Source organism: Neoarius graeffei, chromosome 21 (assembly GCF_027579695.1).
Source record: "Neoarius graeffei isolate fNeoGra1 chromosome 21, fNeoGra1.pri, whole genome shotgun sequence".
In the NCBI taxonomy this organism is placed as follows: Eukaryota; Metazoa; Chordata; class Actinopteri; order Siluriformes; family Ariidae; genus Neoarius; species Neoarius graeffei.
Genome location: NC_083589.1, coordinates 57,327,579 through 57,351,744, shown reverse-complemented (window position 1 = coordinate 57,351,744; position 24,166 = coordinate 57,327,579). Strand labels below are relative to the sequence as shown.

The 24,166-nt window shown below is 43.7% G+C and overlaps 1 protein-coding gene across 1 annotated transcript in view; it reads left to right on the top strand.

Moving 5' to 3' along the window:
- Positions 1 to 2,218: 2,218 nt before the first annotated feature.
- Positions 2,219 to 24,166, top strand: part of sult4a1 (sulfotransferase family 4A, member 1) — a 40,634-nt gene continuing 18,686 nt past the window's right edge. The window contains exons 1-2 of the mRNA XM_060903711.1: positions 2,219 to 2,387; positions 23,805 to 23,935. Coding sequence (XP_060759694.1) covers positions 2,219 to 2,387; positions 23,805 to 23,935 — 300 coding nt within the window. The remainder of the gene's footprint in view (positions 2,388 to 23,804; positions 23,936 to 24,166) is intronic.

Genomic DNA, 24,166 nt, shown 5'->3' with positions numbered 1-24,166 from the left:
GGAACTCTTTACAACTGTGGTGAGCAGAAAAGCATCTCAGCATGCAACACAAAACAGAAGACCACATTGGTTTCCAGTCCTGCAGCCAAGAACTGGGATCTTAGAATCAAAGAACAAGTGGCCGGTGAGTGTAATCGAAGATCACTTCCGGATTTAACCCTTTGATGCAAAACATGGGTCAAAAGTGACCCGGCTGAGTTTTTATCTTCTATATCTTTGCAATAAATTCATTCCATCATTCAGTATTCAAGGTATTCCTCAATTAACTTGTTTTTGATCATGATGCATCCTTATTTTATTTTTTCCTTTCTTACTTTTTGAATAAAAACCCTTTTTGTATCACTACCCTTCTAATGCACAACATGGGTCAAAAATGGCCCGCATTCATTATCCAGGTTATTTCATGTATGGCTGAGTGTTTCTATGATATACTTTTGAAATAAATTCATTTTGTCATTTACTTTTCCAAATATGCAGTAAATATCTTGTTTTTGTTTAGCACAAATCATCATTTTTATTTTTCCTTTCTTAAGTTATGAACAAGCACAGCTTTTGTAATTCTACATCAAGTTTACACACATGGGTCAGAACCGACCCGCATGCATTTACTCCAGCGTTTGGTGGGAACTGTGAATTGTGCTTGTGTCAGACAGTTCACAGCTCAGCACGGCGCCCTTTGCCCATCTAATACATGCAAGTAATGGTTTTCAATTGTTCGAACATTACCTTAGAAAAAAATTGATGATGTTTAGGTTACCTTGAGAGTGAGTAGATTACTTGTCAGAAAGTTACAAGTAATTACTATCAGCTACCGAGCTGTTGACATTTAGTTAGCTAATTTTATTGTAGTTGGCTTAGCTAACTACATACACTACTGTTCAAAAGTTTGGGGTCACCCAGACAATTTTTTGTTTTCCATGAAAAGTCACACTTTTATTTACCACCATAAGTTGTAAAATGAATAGAAAATATAGTCAAGACATTTTTCTGGCCATTTTGAGCATTTAATCGACCCCACAAATGTGATGCTCCAGAAACTCAATCTGCTCAAAGGAAGGTCAGTTTTATAGCTTCTCTAAAGAGCTCAACTGTTTTCAGCTGTGCTAACATGATTGTACAAGGGTTTTCTAATCATCCATTAGCCTTCTGAGGCAATGAGCAAACACATTGTACCATTAGAACACTGGAGTGAGAGTTGCTGGAAATGGGCCTCTATACACCTATGGAGATATTGCACCAAAAACCAGACATTTGCAGCTAGAATAGTCATTTACCACATTAGCAATGTATAGAGTGGATTTCTGATTAGTTTAAAGTGATCTTCATTGAAAAGAACAGTGCTTTTCTTTCAAAAATAAGGACATTTCAAAGTGACCCCAAACTTTTGAACGGTAGTGTAGTTAATAAATAAATAAATAAATAACTGGCCCCATTCACTGCTAAAGTAATTACTTGAAACAAATTATTATTATAGTATTAAGACATTTAATTTTAAATCACACTTGGATGACCCATGTGTAGTCATATAAAAAGTATTTTTGTTCATAGAGTAGGAAAGAAAAAATGAAATTAATGATTTGTGGTAATTAAAAGCAAGATATTTAAAGAATACTTGGAATATTCAATCATAAAATAAACTGATTTCAAAAGATAGAGCAAAGAAAAACTCAGTCAGCATGAAATAACCTGGAAAATGAATGCGGGTCATTTTTGACCCATATTGTGCATTAGAAGGGTAGTGATACAAAAAGGGTTTTTATTCAAAAAGTAAGAAAGGAAAAAATAAAATAAGGATGTATGATGATCACAAACAAGTTAATTGAGGAATACCTTGAATACTGAATGATGGAATTAATTTATTGCGAAGATATAGAAGATAAAAACTCAGCCGGGTCATTTTTGACCCATGTTGTGCATTAGAAGGGGTGTGCATGTGTTTTGCATCAAAGGGTTAAGGGAGTAAGCGGCTGAGGCCACGCCCCTTAGACTGGTGCTGATGCTGAGGAGAGAGAGAGAGAGAGAGAGAGAGAGAGAGAGTCGTGGCATTACATCACTTCAGGGGAATGTGATTGGCTGGAGATCAAGGCGCCTGCAGTCCTGCACGTCTTGGCCGGAACAACCGCGACGATCTGCCATCTCCGTGATATCAAATGCATCCTTTTCTCTCCAAAAACACCAGGAATTAACTGCATTGCTGTTCGACTCCTTGGCTGTGAAGATGGCAGAGAGCGAGGTGGACACACCGAGCACCCCGATAGAGTACGAGAGCAAATACTTCGAGCATCATGGAGTTCGCCTTCCTCCTTTTTGTCGAGGGAAGATGGACGAGATCGCGAACTTCTCCCTCAGAAGTAGTGACATATGGATCGTTACTTATCCAAAATCAGGTATGCATGCGGTTGTGTCCTGGAATAGAGCTTCATCTCTTCATATTAGAGCTGCAATGGCTTCTTCACTGTGCTGCTTATGTGATATGTGGGTGGATGCTGGAGGGTTGTTGTTTGTTTATTAGAAATAAAATATCAATATCATCAATTACACCTCCTCCTCCTCATCATCATCATCATCAACAACACAAACACATATACAACAATGCATTTGAGTTCATATTTCAGTCTGTTTGAATAATGTTTGTATTTATAGTAACCTCTTCCTGGAGCAGGATGTTCTTCCTGACGCAGTAGGCCTGTTCGAACATGAAAAGCCTTACAATCCTTTAATTGTTGTCTTTTTTTTTAATGCAAGACTGACATGATATACACGTCTACTTCAGTATGTGTGGGTTTTTTTTGTACACTCAGGTACTGCATCATCAATAAACTTTATTCCTGAGTAAAATCCATTAGGCCTAACTGATGACTTAAACCAAAATAAAGTTTCATTTCTCAAATAAAACAAGATCATTTTGGATGAAAGAAAAAGGACTCGAAGAGAGGATTAGCAGCGCGTGAAATGACACTTCTTCCGAAGCGAGTCCAGTGTTTACGTGTGTTTTTTTGGCTGTGCGTCATGAAGCTGATGCAGTTGTCTCGGATGCAGTTGTGCTGCTGTGCAGAGCAGAGAGTCTGCGTGACGTGCTTTGACGACATGACGACCTGCACGAGCTCGGGTGGGTCCCGTTCGGCGCAAAGCCTCCTGGGAATTTCAGCCCAGCATTTCACAATGCTACGTTCCCTCCCAAGAATCCTCCCACCCCCCTTTGTTTTTATCAGCAGGTCATGCTATTGGAAGTCACAAGTTCATCCCAATAACACACCAACATGGAATTATATATCTATACGGTCGTGTGCGGGTAGCACGGTGGTGTAGTGGTTAGCGCTGTCACCTCACAGCAAGAAGGTCCGGGTTTGAGCCCCGTGGCCGGCGAGGGCCTTTCTGTGCGGAGTTTGCATGTTGTCCGCGTGTCCGCGTGGGTTTCCTCCGGGTGCTCCGGTTTCCCCCACAGTCCAAAGACATGCAGGTTAGGTTAACTGGTGACTCTAAATTGAGCGTAGGTGTGAATGTGAGTGTGAATGGTTGTCTGTGTCTATGTGTCAGCCCTGTGATGACCTGGCGACTTGTCCAGGGTGTACTGTACCCCGCCTTTCGCCCGTAGTCAGCTGGGATAGGCTCCAGCTCGCCTGCGACCCTGTAGAACAGGATAAAGCGGCTAGAGATAATGAGATGAGATGAGACAGTCCTGTGCAAAAGTCAAAGGCACATCTAAAGAAATGCTGTAGACCAAAAAATAATGAAATGAAATGTTTCAACGTTAAAAAATATGATAAACAGTGATCAGTAAACCATAATAAATGAAGCGAAGTCAATATTTGGTGTGCGACGACCCTTTGGTTTAAAAAAACAAAACAAAACACAGAAGTGAGTGCAGTTTTATGTGGAAATGATCTGTAGGTTTTACTGAGCATCTTCCAGAACCAGCCGCAGTTCTTCTGGACACTTTGACTGTCACACTCGCGTCTTCATTTTGCACCGAAACCCAGCAGCCTTCATTATGTTTTCTTTTTTCATCTGAAAAGTGCGCTCTTATGGAATGGAATATGCCGCTCAGATCTCAGATACAAACTCTTTTTTCGGTAATATTTAATTTTGTGCTGGAAAAAAACGAACGTTTGGACTCCAAAATGTTTTTTGTAGTGTTTTGACTCAATAATGTAGAAGTCATAAAATAGAAATCGATAAAGTTTGTATGAGAAAAAAATAGGGTGCCTAAAACATTTGCACAGTACTGTATATGGACAGTACTATCTGTATAAGTGAAGCCATGGCCTAAAGGTTAGAGGTGCAGCTTTGGGACTAAAAGGTTGCTGGTTCAATTCCCTGGCCCAGCAGGAATGGCTGAAGTGCCCTTGAGTAAGGTTCCTAACTGCTCCCCAGGCTGCTCTGGGTGTGTTGTATGCTGCTCTGGATAAGAGCGTGTGCTAAATGCCATTAGTGTATGTATAAGTCACATTATATACGAGGGCAGATTGTACATGTGTTGACTCCAAGTTGCAGATTTTTACCCGAGTTTCTCTCAGTTTATTCACAATTTCTACGAGCTTGAACACTGCTAACCTGGAAGAATGAAACCTCTCAAACAATTCACAATATCTTTTTGCATCAACACTTTTAGGGTGTCTCAAAGCCCACAGGGTGTTAAAATAATCTGTCCCTATCCTAATTATGTACCAGTGAACAAAAGAGAAAGGTTTGAAAAATATTTCAGGGTTCACCTAACGCCTGATTTAAAATTTTTTTTTTTACCTCGTCGCTATTATGGGCCATTATGAAGATATGGGCACTAACATTATTTTTAATGTTTAATTTTTTTTACAGAACTTTTAAATCAAGTTATTTAGAATTGTGGATTGTTCTTTATAGGCTTATTTTCTAACAGTAGTTAACTTCAAATAACAACTGCTCCATGATGAGATCATGGCTTTAATCCAGTTAAATGTAGTCAGTTTTAATATCACACACATTCACACACATCACATTATCTCTAGCCACTTTATCCTTCTACAGGGTCGCAGGCAAGCTGGATCCTATCCCAGCTGACTACGGGTGAAAGGCGGGGTACACCCTGGACAAGTCGCCAGGTCATCACAGGGCTGACACATAGACACAGACAACCATTCACACTCACATTCACACCTACGCTCAATTTAGAGTCACCAGTTAACCTAACCTGCATGTCTTTGGACTGTGGGGGAAACCGGAGCACCCGGAGGAAACCCACGCGGACACGGGGAGAACATGCAAACTCCGCACAGAAAGGCCCTCGCCGGCCCCGGGGCTCGAACCCAGGACCGTCTTGCTGTGAGGCGACAGCGCTAACCACTACACCACCGTGCCGCCCTTAATTTTGATATATTCTTTTAAAATATATTATGGGTAGCATTGGGTATTGTATTTCCAAAGCTTGGTTATAATGTTTTCTGTAATTTTCTGCACATAAACATAAACATGGAAATACACCGATCAGCCATAACATTAAAACCACTGACAGGTGAAGTGAATAACATTGATTATCTCATTACAGTGGCACCTGTGAAGGGGTGGGATATACTCGGCAGCAAGAGATCAGTCAGTTCCTGAAGTTGATGTGTTAGAAGCAGGAAAAATGGGCAAGCATTTTTAGTGGCTTGAATGTTATGGCTGATTGGTGTATACACACACACAGTCTAAAAAATTCCAAAAAAGTTGGGACGCTGTGTAAACTGTAAAATAATAAAAATAATAATGATAAAATAAAAAAAGGTGTGTGTGTGTGTGTGTGTGTGTGTTAAAACCTGATGTTAAATTTGACTGTCTGTTCTTGAAATCTGTTACAATTTTATACATTATGCAGTATATAATTACAACCCATGGTGGCACGGTAGTGTAGTGGTTAGCGCTGTCGCCTCACAGCAAGAAGGTCCGGGTTCGAGCCCCGTGGCCGGCGAGGGCCTTTCTATGCAGAGTTTGCATGTTCTCCATGTGGGTTTCCTCCGGGTGCTCCGGTTTCCCCCACAGTCCAAAGACATGCAGGTTAGGTTAACTGGTAACTCTAAATTGACCGTAGATGTGAGTGTGAATGGTTGTCTGTGTCTATGTGTCAGCCCTGTGATGACCTGGCGACTTGTCCAGGGTGTACCCCGCCTTTCGCCCGTAGTCAGCTGGGATAGGCTCCAGCTTGCCTGCGACCCTGCAGAAGGATAAAGCGGCTAGAGATAATGAGATGAGATAATTACAACCCCAATTCCAAAAAAGTTGGGACGCTGTGTAAACTGTAAATAAAAACAAAATGCGATAATGTGCAAATCATGGAAGCCCAATATTTCATTGAAAATAGTACAAAAACAACATATCAAATGTTGAAACTGAGATTTAAAAATATATGTATATATACTCATTTTGAATTTGATGTCAGCAGCACGTTTCAGAAAAGTTGGGACAGGGACATGTTTACCACTGTCTTGCATCACCTCTACTTTTCACAACACTCTGTAAACATTTGGGAATTGAGGAGACCAATTGCTGTAGTTCTGAAAGAGAAATGTTGTTTCATTCTTGCCTGACATACAATTCCAGTTGCTCAAAAGTTCGGGCTCTCCTTTGTCGTATTTTGCGCTTCATAATGCACCAAATGTTTTACATGGGAGACAGATCTGGACTGCAGCAGGCCAGTTTAGCACCTGCACTCTTTTACTACAGAGCCATGCAGTTTTAATATGTGCAGAAAGCGGTTCGGCATTGTCTTGCTGAAAGAAGGAAGGACTTCCCTGAAAAAGATTTTGTCTGGATGGCAGCATATTGCTCTGAAACGTGTAAATATCATTCAGCATTAATGATGCCTTCCCAGATGTACAAGCTACCCATGTCATGTGCACTAATGCCCCCTCATACCATCAGAAACGCTGGCTTTTGAACTGTGCACTGATAACAAGCTGGATGGTCCCTCTGCTCTTTAGCCTGGAGGACACGGTGTCCATGATTTCTAAAAAGAATTTCTACTTTTGATTCGTCAGACCTCGGGACAATTTTCTACTTTGCCTCAGACCATCTTAAAAGAGCTCGGGCTCAGAGAAGATGGCGGTGGTTCTGGATATTGTTTATATATGGTTTTAACTTGCATTTGTGGATGCAGTAATTAAGTGCTTTCACAGACGATGGTTTTCTGAAGTGTTCCTGAGTCCATACAGTGATTTCCACTACAGACATGTGTCGGCTTTTAACACAGTGTTGCCTGAGGGCCTGAAGATCACAGGCATCCAATGTCAGTTTTCAGCCTTGTCTCTTGCATACAGAGATTTCTCCAGATTCTCTGAAGCTTTTAATGATATTATGGACCATACATGATGTGATTCCCAAATTTTTTGCAATTTTACATTGAGGAACATTATTCTTAAATTGTTGCACTGTTTGCCCATGCAGCCATCTGATACATTGTCTTTGTACTATTTTCAATGAAATATAGGGTTTTCATGATTTGCAAATCTTCACATTCTGTTTTTAGTTCTGTTTCACACAGTATCCTAACTTTTTTGGAATTGGGGTTGTACAGTATATCACGGATAAAAACAAATCATTGTATAACAAGGACTAGATGGAGAAAGGTATTTGATTGATTACTCACTTAGTTAAAGTAGCATATGAGAATTTCTTCCTTAATATGATTTAGCTGGAGATTATATCATATTTAATTCTATAACTAAAACCATCCATCCATCCATTATCTGTAGCCGCTTATCCTGTGCAGGGTCGCAGGCAAGCTGGAGCCTATCCCAGCTGACTATGGGTGAGAGGCGGGGTACACCCTGGACAAGTCGCCAGGTCATCACAGGGCTGACACATAGACACAGACAACCATTCACACTCACACCTACGGTCAATTTAGAGTCACCAGTTAACCTAACCTGCATGTCTTTGGACTGTGGGGGAAACCGGAGCACCCGGAGGAAACCCACGGGGAGAACATGCAAACTCCGCACAGAAAGGCTCCCCATCAGCCTCTGAGCTCGAACCCAGAACCTTCTTGCTGTGAGGCGACAGCACTAACGATTACACCACCGTGCCGCCCTAAAACCACTCCGACTCTATTTAACGTTTCATTACTCTCACCCCTTCTCTCCCACAACTTTTAACTGGAAGCTGTGTCTTTAATGAAGCCTAAATCCCAAACAACACATTTAGAAACATGTTTAATGACATTTCATACCCTACACAAACTCGATTTCAGAATTCTACTTGAAAATGACTCTTCATGTGTTACAAACTAAATATTAAATTCCCCATAATTCCCAAAGCCAAAGAATTGCAGTCTTAAATATTAAATGAAGTGATTTGTTATGAAGTTCAAGTCAACTTGATTGTCAGTTCTGCCACATGTAAAGCACATAGACAGGATCGAAATGCTGTTTCTCTCAGACCCTTGTAATGCATGTATAAGTACACAAACAAAATGAGGATAAAAAGTTAAGACAGTAATTCAGAATTAAACCCAGTAATCATGTTTTTTTCTTTCTTTCTGTAATCGTGAAACTACTGATCATTTATTTTTCCGGTGTATGGATGAGGAAGCTCTATGGCTTGATGTATATGACTGGCATTACGTAAAGTTTTCTTATCTTGTTAACTTCTCTCAAAAGGACATTATATCTGATCTGGACTTGTCATGAATAAGATTTTTACGTTTAATTTATTCTCATACTAAGAATTCCTTTTCAAATGTGATCACACTGTTTACAGGATGTTGCTTTGGTTTACTTGAGTTCACATGTGCAATTTTAGAGCATAGCATGTTGAAATGAAGTTTCAGGCATTTTTCCACTCACATAATCACAAAAACAAACAAACAAACAAACAAACAAACAAACTAGAAGCGCACTCAGTAGCGTGCATACAGCGGTGCTTGAAAGTTTGTGAACCCTTTAAAATTTTCTATATTTCTGCATAAATATGACCTAAAACATTATCAGATTTTCACACAAGTCCTAAAAGTAGATAAAGAGAACCCAGTTAAACAAATGAGACAAAAATATTATACTTGGTCATTTATTTATTGAGGAAAATGATCCAATATTACATATCTGTGAGTGGCAAAAGTATGTGAACCTTTGCTTTCAGTATCTGGTGTGACCCCCTTGTGCAGCAATAACTGCAACTAAACGTTTGCGGTAACTGTTGATCAGTCCTGCACACCGGCTTGGAGGAATTTTAGCCCGTTCCTCCGTACAGAACAGCTTCAACTCTGGGATGTTGGTGGGTTTCCACATGAACTGCTCACTTCAGGTCCTTCCACAACATTTCCATTGGATTAAGGTCAGGACTTTGACTTGGCCATTCCAAAACATTAACTTTATTCTTCTTTAACCATTCTTTGGTAGAACGACTTGTGTGCTTAGGGTCGTTGTCTTGCTGCATGACCCACCTTCTCTTGAGATTCAGTTCATGGACAGATGTCCTGACATTTTCCTTTAGAATTCGCTGGTATAATTCAGAATTCATTGTTCCATCAATGATGGCAAGCCGTCCTGGCCCAGATGCAGCAAAACAGGCCCAAACCATGATACTACCACCACCATGTTTCACAGATAGGATAAGGTTCTTATGCTGGAATGCAGTGTTTTCCTTTCTCTAAACATAACGCTTCTCATTTAAACCAAAGAGTTATATTTTGGTCTCATCCATCCACAAAACAAGTCTCATTTGTTTAACTGGGTTCACTTTATCTACTTTTAGGACTTGTGTGAAAATCTGATGATGTTTTAGGTCATATTTATGCAGAAATATAGAAAATTCTAAAGGGTTCACAAACTTTCAAGCACCACTGTACCTCCACCAAGCCACATACAGTATTAACAACATCAAAATCAAATCACTTGAACCTAGAATAATACTAAAGCTGTACACTAAATTTCATCCAAGTCTTTTCATGACTTTTTGAGTAACATTGGGAACAGGCCAAAAAAAAAAAAAAAATCCTGGATCCGCATACATATCCAGATTTGTGTATAAATCTAACTGATTGTTCCTTGGCTCGTGGCTCACCTTTCCTCCAAATTTAATCAAAAGCCATTCACTACTTTTTGAGTTACGTTGGGAACAAACAAACAAGAGGTGAAAACATAACCTCTGCCAACTTTGTTGTAGGAGGTAAAAATCCCCTGATGATTACATAAGAAATGTACAGTTCTCTGCGAAAGTCTTAGCCACGTGTAAAGAAATGCTGTTGAACATAAATGGCTTAAAAATAATGAAATGAAATGTTTCAACACTAAAAAATACTATAAACAGTCATCAGTAAGCCATAATAAACGAAACAAAGTCAATATTTGGTGTGAGACGACTCTTTGGTTTAAAGAAAATAATAAAAATAGTAGTCTGAGGTTCAGTGAGTGCAGTTTTATGCGGAAATGAGCTGTAGGTTTTACTGAGCATCTTACAGAACCAGCCACAGTTCTTCTGGTCACTTTGACTGTCACACTCACTTCTTCATTTTGCACAAAAAATTTTCCAGCAGCCTTCATTATGTTTTCTTTTTTCATCTGAAAAGTGCTCTCTTATGGAATACGCTGCTCAGATACAAATTTTTCTTTCTGTAACATTTAATTTTGTGCTGGAAAAGGAACGTTTGGAACTCTGAAATGTTTTTGTAATGTTTTGACTCGATAATGTAGAAGTCATAAAATAGAAATCTATAACAAAGCTTGTAGGGTGCCTAAGACTTTTGCACACTACTGTATATGATTTTTCTTTAAAGGTGTACTCCAATGTAGGAGTGCTAATAGAGCGTAGCTGCTAATTCAGTGTTGTAGGCATTAATAAAACCCTGGGGATCGTGTATCTATAAGGCCCTGTATATTGTATCTCAACCCTGCACAGGAGGAAATATGGAACTTGATAGAAACAGGAAGTGGCAGATACATTAAGAAGATTCCCTCTCAGCACTTATTTCACTGCCTACACGTTCAATACGAAAATTACACAGGAAGGAACGCAGCTTGGTTTCTCTGGGGATCTTGATCCAGCCTCGATATAACGACAGACAGACAGACAGACAGACAGACAGGCTCCAGCCGAGCTCCTGTAGAACCTCATCAGATAGATAGATAGATAGATAGATAGATAGATAGATAGATAGATAGATAGATAGATCAGCTCCAGCCGAGCTCCTGTAGAACCTGATCTGAGAGATAGATGGAGAGACTCCAAGTAAGAAAGATAAATTAAAGAGCAAGACTGTGTAGGATAAAAATATCTCAGAGAGGGGCTGAAATCACCTGATCCCAATTTTCCTTATATTGTGCTGATAGTGAGCTTCAAAATTATTAGCACCCTTGCATTTATCAAGCTGGATACTAACAAATTTGTTTGTAAACTGCTCACAGGAGCAATTGAACAAGAAAAGTCGTATACATGAAAATAAATTTAATTTGAAAAAAAATTATATATTCTTGATCTTGTGTAAATTTACATATTAGCAGACTCACGAATGCGAACCTCGACTGACCGACCATACAGCTTCAAATTAGTGTGAGCTTAGATTGTCAATTTTTTTTTTTACATATTTACACAGACAAATTTAATGAATATTTAGTGCTATTCTGGGCGGCACGGTGGTGTAGTGGTTAGCACTGTCACCTCACAGCAAGAAGGTCCTGGGTTCGAGCCCAGCGGCCAGTGAGGGCCTTTCTGTGTAGGGTTTGCATGTTCTCCCTGTGTTTGCATGGGTTTCCTCTGGGTGCTCCAGTTTCCCCCACAGTCCACATGCTCTAAAGTGAGTGTGAATGGTTGTCTATGTGTCAGCCCTGTGGTGACTTGTCCAGGGTGTACCCCACCTTTTGCCCATAGTCAGCTGGGATAGGCTCCAGCTTGCCTGCGACCCTGTAGAACAGGATAAAGTGGCTAGAGATAATGAGATTATTATTATTGCATTTTTCACAAATTGCTCCTGTCATTTCGCCAGTTTGTTTACATTCTATGCGGAAATGATTTTGTCGGACGTTTTGGGTGAATTTTTTATTTATCGAATTTGCAAAAAAATAAAAATGCTCTGTTTCTGAAAATCCAGTGAATGTGGATAGAATAAAACAGTTATTCCACTCAATCTCGTCCTACATGGATTATATCAGCTCATGTACGACTCGATTTCATGGAATAACTATTAAATATTCAGTCACTTCATATTATTGACTTGAAAGAAAACAATTGTAAACAAATACACAAGTTACTGCAAATAGGACTAGCCTTTCAATCAGGATAAAAGTAATGACACCCTACTGTATAAAAGGTGAAAGAGCGTGTGTCAGTGGTATGTTATTGAAAGATTTAGCGCACACCGCTCTTTTACTGTATAGTTGTCATTTTGTCATTCTCTCTGAGCTTTGCCTTTTATGGTATTTGGTGGGCGTCAGTGATTGTAAATCAGCTGTACCGTGAATGCATTTGGTCATTTACAGCTGATTGGCTTTTGTCAATATACAACCCCGATTCCAAAAAAGTTGGGACAAAGTACAAATTGTAAATAAAAATGGAATGCAATGATGTAGAAGTTTCAAAATTCCATATTTTATTCAGAATAGAACATAGATGACATATCAAATGTTTAAACTGAGAAAATGTATCATTTAAAGAGAAAAATTAGGTGATTTTAAATTTCATGACAACACATCTCAAAAAAGTTGGGACAAAGCCATGTTTACCACTGTGAGACATCCCCTTTTCTCTTTACAACAGTCTGTAAACATCTGGGGACTGAGGAGACAAGTTGCTCAAGTTTAGGGATAGGAATGTTAACCCATTCTTGTCTAATGTAGGATTCTAGTTGCTCAACTGTCTTAGGTCTTTTTTGTCATATCTTCCGTTTTATGATGCGCCAAATGTTTTCTATGGGTGAAAGATCTGGACTGCAGGCTGGTCAGTTCAGTACCCGGACCCTTCTTCTATGCAGCCATGATGCTGTAATTGATGCAGTATGTGGTTTGGCATTGTCATGTTGGAAAATGCAAGGTCTTCCCTGAAAGAGACGTCGTCTGGATGGGCGCATATGTTGCTCTAGAACCTGGACATACCTTTCAGCATTGATGGTGTCTTTCCAGATGTGTAAGCTGCCCATGCCACACGCACTAATGCAACCTCATACCATCAGAGATGCAGGCTTCTGAACTGAGCGCTGATAACAACTCGGGTCGTCCTTCTCCTCTTTAGTCCGAATGACACGGCGTCCCTGATTTCCATAACGAACTTCAAATTTTGATTTGTCTGACCACAGAACAATTTTCCACTTTGCCACAGTCCATTTTAAATGAGCCTTGGCCCAGAGAAGACGTCTGCGCTTCTGGATCATGTTTAGATACGGCTTCTTCTTTGAACCATAGAGTTTTAGCTGGCAACGGCGGATGGCACGGTGAATTGTGTTCACAGATAATGTTCTCTGGAAATATTCCTGAACCAATTTTGTGATTTCCAATACAGAAGCATGCCTGTATGTGATGCAGTGCCGTCTAAGGGCCCAAAGATCACGGGCACCCAGTATGGTTTTCCGGCCTTGACCCTTACGCACAGAGATTCTTCCAGATTCTCTGAATCTTTTGATGATATTATGCACTGTAGATGATGATATGTTCAAACTCTTTGCAATTTTACACTGTTGAACTCCTTTCTGATATTGCTCCACTATTTGTCGGCGCAGAATTAGCTGAGGTGGCTCAGGCATCTCTTTCGGATGCCTCCTGGATGCCTCCCTGGGGAGGTGTTCCAGGCATGTCCCCCCGGGAGGAGGCCCCGGGGAAGACCCAGGACACGCTGGAGGACTATGTCTCTCAGCTGACCTAGGAACGCCTCGGTGTTCTTCCCGAGGAGCTGGCTGAGGTGTCTGGGGAAAGGGAAGTTTGGGCTTCAATGCTCAGACTGCTGCCTCCGTGACCCGGTCCCAGATAAGTGGATGAAGACGAGACGAGACGAGAATTAGGGGGATTGGTGATCCTCTTCCCATCTTTACTTCTGAGGGCCGCTGCCACTCCAAGATGCTCTTTTTATACCCAGTCATGTTAATGACCTATTGCCAATTGACCTAATGAGTTGCAATTTGGTCCTCCAGCTGTTCCTTTTTTGTACCTTTAACTTTTCCAGCCTCTTATTGCCCCTGTCCCAACTTTTTTGAGATGTGTTGCTGTCATGAAATTTCAAAATGTCTCACTTTCGACATTTGATATGTTGTAGCGGTTCAGTGTTGGTGGGTAGAGCACAGAGGACGGCAGGACAGAGATCAGGTTCACAATAGTTTTTATTTTACCCACTTTTCAGTGGTCTCTCAGAAACATATAGCCAGACATGCACACACACACATCAGGTGTCTGATTCGGGAGAGCTCCTCTGCTCTCGCTCTCCCTCCCTAAATAGGGCGCGGTCATTGGGAAGACACACACAAACAGGTTAATTGCAGTCAGGTGTAGTGATTCTGCCACTTACCTTCCCTGACTCCGCCCTCCTGTCACAGACCGGCGCTTGACCACACCCCCGCTGCCACATACCCCCACCGCCCGACTCAGGCTGGGCGGCCGTCCGGCCTGCAGCCGACTCCCCCCCCTTGACGGGAGAGGAAGTCCGCCACGACCATCTGCGCCCCCGGCCTGTGGACCACCTTAAAATTGAAGGGTTGGAGTGCCAGATACCAGTGGGTGATCCGCGCGTTGGCATCTTTCATGCAGTGGAGCCACTGGAGGGGCGCGTGGTCCGAACAGAGGGTGAAAGGGCGCCCCAGCAGGTAGTACCGGAGGGCGAGGACCGCCCACTTGATGGCCAGACACTCTTTCTCTATAGTGCTGTAGCGCCCCTCACACACCGACAGCTTCCTGCTGATGTACAGGACGGGGCGGTCCTCCCCCTCCACCTCCTGGGACAAAACCGCCCCCAGCCCTCTGTCCGACGTATCGGTCTGCAACATAAAGGGGAGAGAAAAGTCAGGGGAGTGTAAAAGTGGCCCCCCACACAGTGCAGCCTTTACCTCAGAAAAAGCCCGCTGGCATTGCTCCGTCCACTGGACCGGATCTGGTGCCCCCTTTTTAGTGAGATCAGTCAGCGGGCTGGTGACGTCCAAATAATTAGGTATGAACCTACGATAATAGCCATCCAGCCCCAGGAACTGTCTCACCCCCTTTTTGGTCTTGGGCCTCGGGCAGGCCACAATTGCTGCGGTCTTGTTAATTTGGGGACGCACCTGCCCGTTGCCCAAGTGGAAGCCCAGATACCATACTTCCACCCGCCCAATCGCACACTTCTTTGGGTTGGCTGTGAGACCCGCTCGCCTCAGCGACCTAAGGACGGCCCTTAGATGTTCGAGGTGCCTCGGCCAGTCATTGCTATAGACGATAATGTTGTCAAGATAAGCGGCCGCATAGGTGGCGTGGGGGCAGAGGACCCTGTCCATCAGTCGCTGAAACATAGCGGGCGCCCCAAACAGCCCAAACGGAAGTGTGACGAATTGGTGTAAACCAAACGGTGTGGAAAAGGCCGTTTTTTCTCGGGATAGTGGAGTCAAGGGGATCTGCCAATATCCCTTCGTCAAATCCAGCGTCGGATAAAAGCGAGCAGTGCCGAGTCGATCGAGCAACTCATCAATACGAGGCATTGGGTACGCGTCAAATTTAGACACCACGTTGACTTTTCTATAGTCCACACAGAACCGGACCGACCCGTTGGCCTTGGGTACCAAGACCACCCGGCTGCTCCAGTCACTGTGGGACTCCTTGATGATGCCCATTTCGAGCATGGCCTCGAGTTCTTCCCGAACCACCTTTTTTTTGTGTTCGGGTAGCCTGTAAGGGCGGCTACGCACTACCACCCCCAGGGGTGTCTCTATGTGGTGCTCTATGAGGTTAGTGCGGCCGGGCAGGGGCGAGAACAAATCCGAAAACTCGGTCTGCAACTGGGCGACCTCCGCGAGTTGGGTCGGGGAGAGGTGGTCTCCAGAGGGGACCGGAGGGATACCTGACGCCAATGCCCCTTTTTGAACCTCCGGCCCCAGCTCCGCCTTCTCCAGAACCACCGACACCAACGCCACGGGGCCCTCCTCATTCCAGAGTTTAAGCAGGTTGAGGTGGTAAATCTGTAGCGCCCCACCCCTGTCCGTTCGCCTCACCTCATAGTCGATGTCCCCGACTCGCCGTGTGACCTCAAAGGGCCCTTGCCACTTGGCGACCAATTTGGAGCTCGATGTGGGCAACAGTACGAGTACTTTATCTCCCGGTGCGAACTCTCTAAGGCGCGTACCCTTGTTGTACAGGCGGGCTTGCCGTTCTTGGGCCTGCCGCAAATTCTCCTGGGTTAGGTGGGTGAGGGTGTGGAGTTTTGTGTGCAGGTCCATAACGTATTGAATTTCATTTTTGCTTTGTGAAGGCCCCTCCTCCCAATTTTCCTGCAGCACATCTAGAATGCCGCGCGGCTTATGCCCATATAATAATTCGAACGGGGAGAACCCCATGGAGGCTTGGGGGACCTCTCGCACTGAAAACAGCAAGGGCTCGAGCCACTTATCCCAATTACGTGTGTCCTCACTTACGAATTTTTTAATTATATTCTTGAGGGTGCGATTGAACCGTTCCACTAAACTGTCCGTTTGTGGGTGATACACGCTGGTGCGGATCGGCTTAATCCCCAATAACCCATACAGTTCGCGCAGTGTCCGTGACGTAAACGTGGTGCCTTGATCAGTCAGAATCTCTTTCGGGATTCCAACTCGGGAGATAATGCGGAAGAGCGCCTCCGCAATACTGCGTGCTGAGATATTGCGCAGAGGCACTGCTTCCGGGTATCGCGTTGCATAGTCCACCAGAACTAATATAAAGCGGTACCCTCGTGCTGACCGATCTAATGGCCCGATGAGATACATCCCAACTCTTTCAAACGGGGTCTCGATTAATGGTAGAGGGCGCAAAGGCGCTTTTGGAATGGCCGCTGGATTCACTAACTGGCATTCGCGGCACGCCGTACACCACCTACGAACATCGCCGCGAATCCCTGGCCAATAGAATCGGGCCATTATTTGGGCTAGTGTCTTATCCTGCCCTAGGTGTCCAGCCATGGGATTAAAGTGAGCCGCCTGGAATACCAATTCCCGGCGGCTCTTTGGAATTAAAAGCTGCATGACTTGCTCTTTAGTTTGAGTGTCCTGCGTCACTCGGTATAATCTATCCTTCATAATCGCGAAGTAGTGGAAGGAAGGGGTCGCTTTCGGCTGGAGCGTTTGACCATCGATTACTCTCACTTGGTCAAACGCATGTCGCAGAGTCTCGTCTCGCGACTGCTCTAATGGGAAATCTGCGAGGGATTCCCCAATAGAGAGAGGAAGGGCCGGCGGCTCCTCACTCTGACGCGGAGATGACGTAGACGGCTCTGTGACAGCTGCTCCCGCCAAAGCGACACCGGGACCTCCCCCTGTTAAATGGCAGGACCCACTCTCTACTAAGCGTGTCATTAAACCCTGAAATCTTGGCCAATCAGTCCCCAAAATTAAAGAGTGGGTAAGGCGAGGATTAACCGCCGCCTTCACTATAAATTTTTCCCCTCGGAAAAAAATGTGGACTGACACCAAAGGGTAGCTGTGAACGTCCCCGTGCGCACACAACCCCTTCATCCCCTGTGCACCCCCCAATGCCTCGTGTTGCACCAGGCTTTAGTGAATTGAGGTCTGATTACAACCAGAATCCACCAACGCCTGATATGTATCCCCTTGGATACTCACCGGTATGCGATACGCTCTGGCCCGATCAAGGGCGGCTTCTGGCGTGTCGGCGATCCGAACCACCGCGCCCACCTCCATTGCCGTGCACTGCTGTTGAAGGTGGCCCGGTTCCCCGCAGCGCCAGCAAACCAGCCCGGGCTTCGTCTCTGCACCGGTGTTCTGGGGCTGACTCACCTGAGGGGGGGGAGAGACAGACACAGAAGGGAGAAACAGGAGGGCACTGAGGGTGCGGCAGGCCGGCTGGGGTGGTGCCGGCCCCCGCCTCCGCGGTGGGGGAATGGGGCGAGGACAGGACACAGGAGGAGGGGGAGAGAGAGAGAGAGAGAAGAGGAAAGAAGAGAAGAGGCGGTCTGCTGTCCTGCCACCAGAACAGCCGCCAAATGGTCCTCCGCCAGCTCGATGGCCTGATCCAGCGAGCAGCGTTAGCAGGGGGAGGAGGCGCGCCGCGCACTGATCCATTGGCCACCCCGAGGTCTCCATGACTTGCTCAAAGAGCATGATGAAAGCCTCGGGGTCATCCTGCGGGTCCATCTTTGTCAGGGTGAGGGAGGACGGGCCCGCGGTGGAAGCGTCGGTTGTCCCCGCCGACGCGAGGAGGTGCCGGAACGCCTGTCGGTCCTCCTGCTGGGCCAACACCAGGGCCTTGAAGCGCTGCTCCTGCTCCTTACGGAGCGTGACTAGCGCCTGGTGCTGGCTTTGCTGGGCCGTGGCGAGGGCGTGGACCAGGTCGGCGAATGGGGAAGACTCCATGGGGCGGTTCGGCGTTGGTGCTCCACTCCCGGGTTTCGGCACCACTGTAGCGGTTCAGTGTTGGTGGGTGGAGCTTCCCATCTTTACTTCTGAGGGCCGCTGCCACTCCAAGATGCTCTTTTTATACTCAGTCATGTTAATGACCTATTGCCAATTGACCTAATGAGTTGCAATTTGGTCCTCCAGCTGTTCCTTTTTTGTACCTTTAACTTTTCCAGCCTCTTATTGCCCCTGTCCCAACTTTTTTGAGATGTGTTGCTGTCATGAAATTTCAAAATGTCTCACTTTCGACATTTGATATGTTGTTGTAGCGGTTCAGTGTTGGTGGGTGGAGCACAGAGGACGGCAGGACAGAGATCAGGTTCACAATAGTTTTTATTTTACCCACTTTTCAGTGGTCTCTCAGAAACATATAGCCAGACACGCACACACACACACATCAGGTGTCTGATTCGGGAGAGCTCCTCTGCTCTCGCTCTCCCTCCCTAAATAGGGTGCGGTCACTGGGAAGACACACACAAACAGGTTAATTGCAGTCAGGTGTAGTGATTCTGCCACTTACCTTCCCTGACTCCGCCCTCCTGTCACAGACCGGCGCTTGACCACGCCCCCGCTGCCACAGTTGTCTATGTTCTATTATGAATACAATATCAGTTTTTGAGATTTGTAAATTATTGCATTCCATTTTTATTTACAATTTGTACTTTGTCCCAACTTTTTTGGAATCAGGGTTGTATATGTGAGCATGAGGAAAATCTGCATTACTGAAATACCTGCAAATCTGCTATAAACAGCTTGGTTTGGCCAATGAAAATACTGACACACAACTTTACTAAAAATAAATGAGCCCAATAATTAACATTGTGCTTTTAACTACAACAGAATTCAAATACTCAACTACTCATTTGACCTGAAACAAGCTAAAAGCAGTCAGATAATGGACATAAAAAACAACAAGGAGTTAAAATATGGTTAAACACAATAAGACCATTATAAGACAGTTTCATAAATCTGGATCGGTTGAAAATTAGCCAAGAATATAACATATGCATACTGCTCAACATCTGATATTACCAGGACATTTTGGCGCAGGTTAGAAATAGTTCAACCTAATCAGGTAGACAACAGTTGCAAATAGTCATAGCAAGCACTGGCAAAAGGACAGTTAATAATCTGTCTGGGTTTTGGTAAACAATCAGGGTAACACCAGGACAATTTGAAGCAACATTCAAAAATGACAAATCGGAGAGTTGGCAAGACTTCGCACAAACCTTGAGGATTGCACGGGATCATACTGTATTTGAGTGAACCAGGAAGTGAAACCGGATGTGAAAGAGGCACTGTGCTAGTACTCAGGGAACATCGACCTCTACTGGTGAGGAGGGGTATCGTTCGAAGTTGATGATAGAGCAGTTAAGGCCCTGGTCACACTACAGCTCGCAATGGGTTTGCAAATACTTGGCGTTGAGAAATTGGTCACATCGCCACCAATCATATGATGCACAGCGAATGTTCTCTAAACTTCGTGAGTTGTTTTTTGGTGTCTTTCCGCCTTGTTGTCAGAGTGCAGGCACTTACGGATGCAGGCGCAGGGGAGACCAAACAGCACGCTGAGCTAAATCGTTGAGCAGGAATCGTAGTCCGGAAATGAGCGAGGGTCAGTTGATCAGCAAACAACGCAACAGAAAGTGGGCAAAAGACAAAGTTGAGGAGAAACGTAAATATGGGTCGCAAACTGGAAAAAAGGCGGAAAACAAACGGCTTGGTAAAGTTAGACACAGGGGTACTAGATGATACTTCGCGAAGTGGGGAAGTGAAAGCTGAGTATATATAGACATGCCAGGTGATTGCTGGATGAAAGACAGGTGTAATTCATACTCAGGTGACAGGGGGCACTATGACTCTTGGGGCTTGTAGTCCGGGGCTGCCATGTTTGGAGGCTGCGCCGAACCCGTGTTTTCAGCGCCCGTTATTGACACTTGTGAGTCACCAAAGACATTGCGAAAAATTTCAACGCATGCATTGAAATTTGGTGGCGATGTTTTCGTTGGCAAACTAAGCGCTGAGTACTCGCAGATGGGTTTGGGAATACTTCCCGTAGCTTGGGGAAACATCGCCACCAAAACGCTTCATTTTCATCAGTAACCCATCGCAAAGCATCACGAGCTGCAGTGTGACCGTAGCTGAAGATAATGACCCCGAACAAACATTCGAATCAACACAGAGACGTTTGCAGACACTAAATCAATGATTTATCATGAACTTCTCAGTCTCTGGATTTTAATCCTGTCAAAAGGGTGTAAATTGAAAAGGACAGTTCTTATGTGCAAATCTATGAATGTAAAGGAACTTGAAATTTTGTGCATGGACATCAGGGTGGTTCAGGATGGTGTGAGTATTGCCAGTGAGTATGGTGTTGATTTTACATTGTCTCACATCAGCACCGGTTATAGCAAACCATTACAGACTCAAACTAATGATTTCTGCAATTCGGGAGTGTGTGTGGGTGTGGTGGTGGGGTGGTGGGGGATGAAGCAGAGAGGAAAAACACCAAGAGTGGCATTGAGGGAAAAACTGATCTCCTTACTGATGGCTTTGAAGTCATGCGTGGGAAATAGAAAACCTCGACATTAGCCATTGAACACAAATGACAACATTTACCGAAGCCGTTAGCGAGCGCACACTCAATAGCTATCAGATGCATTTTAGCAGTTGAGTGCTAGGTTGGAATGGCTGTTAAATCAGATGCTCGATCCCACATAGATGCATTGATGATGCTGAATTTACTGATTACTACTGAATACTGAATGCAGTGCATCTGGAGCTCGTCCAGGAACAGTGTGTATAATGCAGGAACCTTGAACCTTGAATGTGTCACCATTCCAGAACAGGGCTAATCATATGGAGATGTTTGTTGTGATGTTATATAACAAAGAAAAAACAGTTAATTGTTGATTTGAAAGTTACTCACTCGAAGAAAATATTATTCAACATTTATGGAAGGAGTCTCCAGTATCAGTCCTTATTGCAGACTGCGACAAAACATGTAACTTTTACTACAATTATCGACAGTCCATAATTATCGACACCTTTTCAGATTTACCAATAAAAAACAATTTTACAAAGGTGAGTTTCAGTTATAACAGTTATTATTGGTTAATTAATCAACCAGAAGACCCCCCTCACCCTCACCATTCGATCTTGTCATCTGATGACACAGGTCGTTACCTGAGATGGAATTTTTTTAGCATAATCAGCAATTTTTCGGAAGACCCGGACGTTATCATCGCGGGTGAGCATGGTGGAAAGATCATGGACATGTTTTTACTGATCATCACCTAAATCATCACATGTTTCAGCTATAGGTTAGCTTAGGTCTACACAGATTCCACTTCCATTGGTGAGCAGAACCAGCTGTAGGTACCGCCACCGTCCCGTCTAGAACTACAAATCCCATCAACTAACTTCTGCGATGACCTACGTCACGCCTGGGCGGGATTACCTATGTCACATCCTCCCCGACGCCATAAGTGACTCAGTCAACTTCCATTCTGCCTCTTTGGCGCTGTGGACTCTGCGTCGTACAGACAAAGAGACACCCTCTCATCAGAACATCCGAGATCAAGACGTCTGCCTTTCAAGAAAAAGAAGACTCAGCGCGCTTTCGTATACCACTGGCCACGGTAAAACTACTTAAGTTGCGCTGTCTCACTTAGTTGAGTTACAACCGGTTTTATTTGTTTATTATAAGTAACGTTATAACTGCCGCCCAAGCAGTTAATTAAAAGTTAGATGCGACCGGATTCCTTCTGACTTAATCGCTGTGCACATTATTGAGCAGAGACTTTTCCTCACGAACGACGAAGCGTCGGACCAAGAATTCTCTGCTTTTTACAGAAGCCTCCACGAGCTCTGTGAAACTCCGCGGAACTTCGGGACATCTCTGCACATCCCGCATAGAGATATCGATTACTGGAAGTAAGGCTGGCATTTGGGCAAATTAGTCTTAGGAATTAGCTTTATGAAGTAGTGTGAATTTAAACTCAGAAACTGTTTAATTGTGCATACTGATCAATTGTGTTCTACATTGCTCTCTCCGTTGTTTCCAAAAGATAGGCTGTTGCATGCTCTTTCTCTATCCTTTCTAACACCTTTAATTTCATTATTACACATATTTTTACCTCATCAAGATTTCAGTGGATTTAGTAATGTTATAAGCTAGTGGTATTAGCAACCACGACATATTCCTTTGTCTCATTAGACCACGAGGTGGAATTCCTTTGTCTCAAGACCACGAGGTGATTCTCCCTTCCCCCCAACACCTTAAACGTTCCAAATTTTACAGCGCATCTTCACGCATAAACACATTCTGTCCGCGCACCTCCCGCGCGCATATTCAAACTCTCTCTCTCCTCCTCTCTGCCTCGCGCTCCCCCCTTTTTCACAGTGCGCAGCCACGCACGGGACACGCCCTAAGAGCTCAGTCGCTCGCTTAGCAGTAAGGAGAAAACATCTCCTCCCCTCTCTGCCTCGCACCCCTCCCTCTCTCTCTCTCTCTCTCTCTCCCCTCGCACACACGCACACACACAGACACACGCTCTCACACATACACACCTCACTGTTTTGCTGCTGACCAAATTGAATGTAATTCAACTGCTATTACCCATTTAGTATCATTGTTATAATAAATTCAATTATTCTGTTAAACTGTGTGTCTGTTTGTTGCTACTATATTTTTGAAGTCACACAATCTCAAAGAACTCCAAATTGCCTTCACCCAAGTGTATATGAATACTATTGGCTGTAGTGTCTATGTAATACGGTAAGTAATACATTATTGCTGCATTGGTAGTGATCATAATAATTTGGAATATACCATAATTTAGCTGTTAGGTAATTTATTATTAAGCACCAAAATTAATGGTATCATTAATGAGACTGATTTAATGAGACTGATTTAATGAGACTGATCACTTAAGACCAATTGCACCCACACAGCCACAGTTCTTCTGGACACTTTGACTGTCACACTCACTTCTTCATTTTACACCAAAACCCAGCAGCCTTCATTATGTTTTCTTTTTTAATCTGAAAAGTGCGCTCTTATGGAATATGCTGCTCAGATACAGACTTTTCTTTCTGTAACGTTTAATTTTGTGCTGGAACCCTCCGAACATTTGGACTCTAAAATGTTTTTGTAATGTTTTAACTCGATAATGTAGAAGTCATAAAATACAAATCGATAAAGTTTGGATGTAAAAAAAAAAATGTGCCGAAGACTTTTGCACAGTACTGTATATATGTCTTTTTATTTTTATTTTTTTAAAGACTATTTTTTCCTGTCACAAAGGTACGAGCCTGCTGCAGGAGGTAGTGTATCTAGTGAGCCAGGGGGCGGACCCAGATGAAATTGGACTCATGAATATTGATGAGCAACTTCCAGTGTTGGAGTATCCTCAGCCTGGTTTGGATATTATACAGGTATGCTCTCTCTCTCTCTCTCTCTCTCTCTCTCTCTCTCTCTCTCTTACACACACAAAGGATTTGTTAAACAGGTTTTATGAACTAATTAAAAAAACAGCAAAACAGCTAAAAGAAAATAATGAGCTCAAAAAAACAAACAGAACAAAATCTCCAGAACGGAATTGCAAATGATAATAGTTGGCTCAACGATCATGACTGGATTAATTAGTGCAGTGATTTTGAAAATCA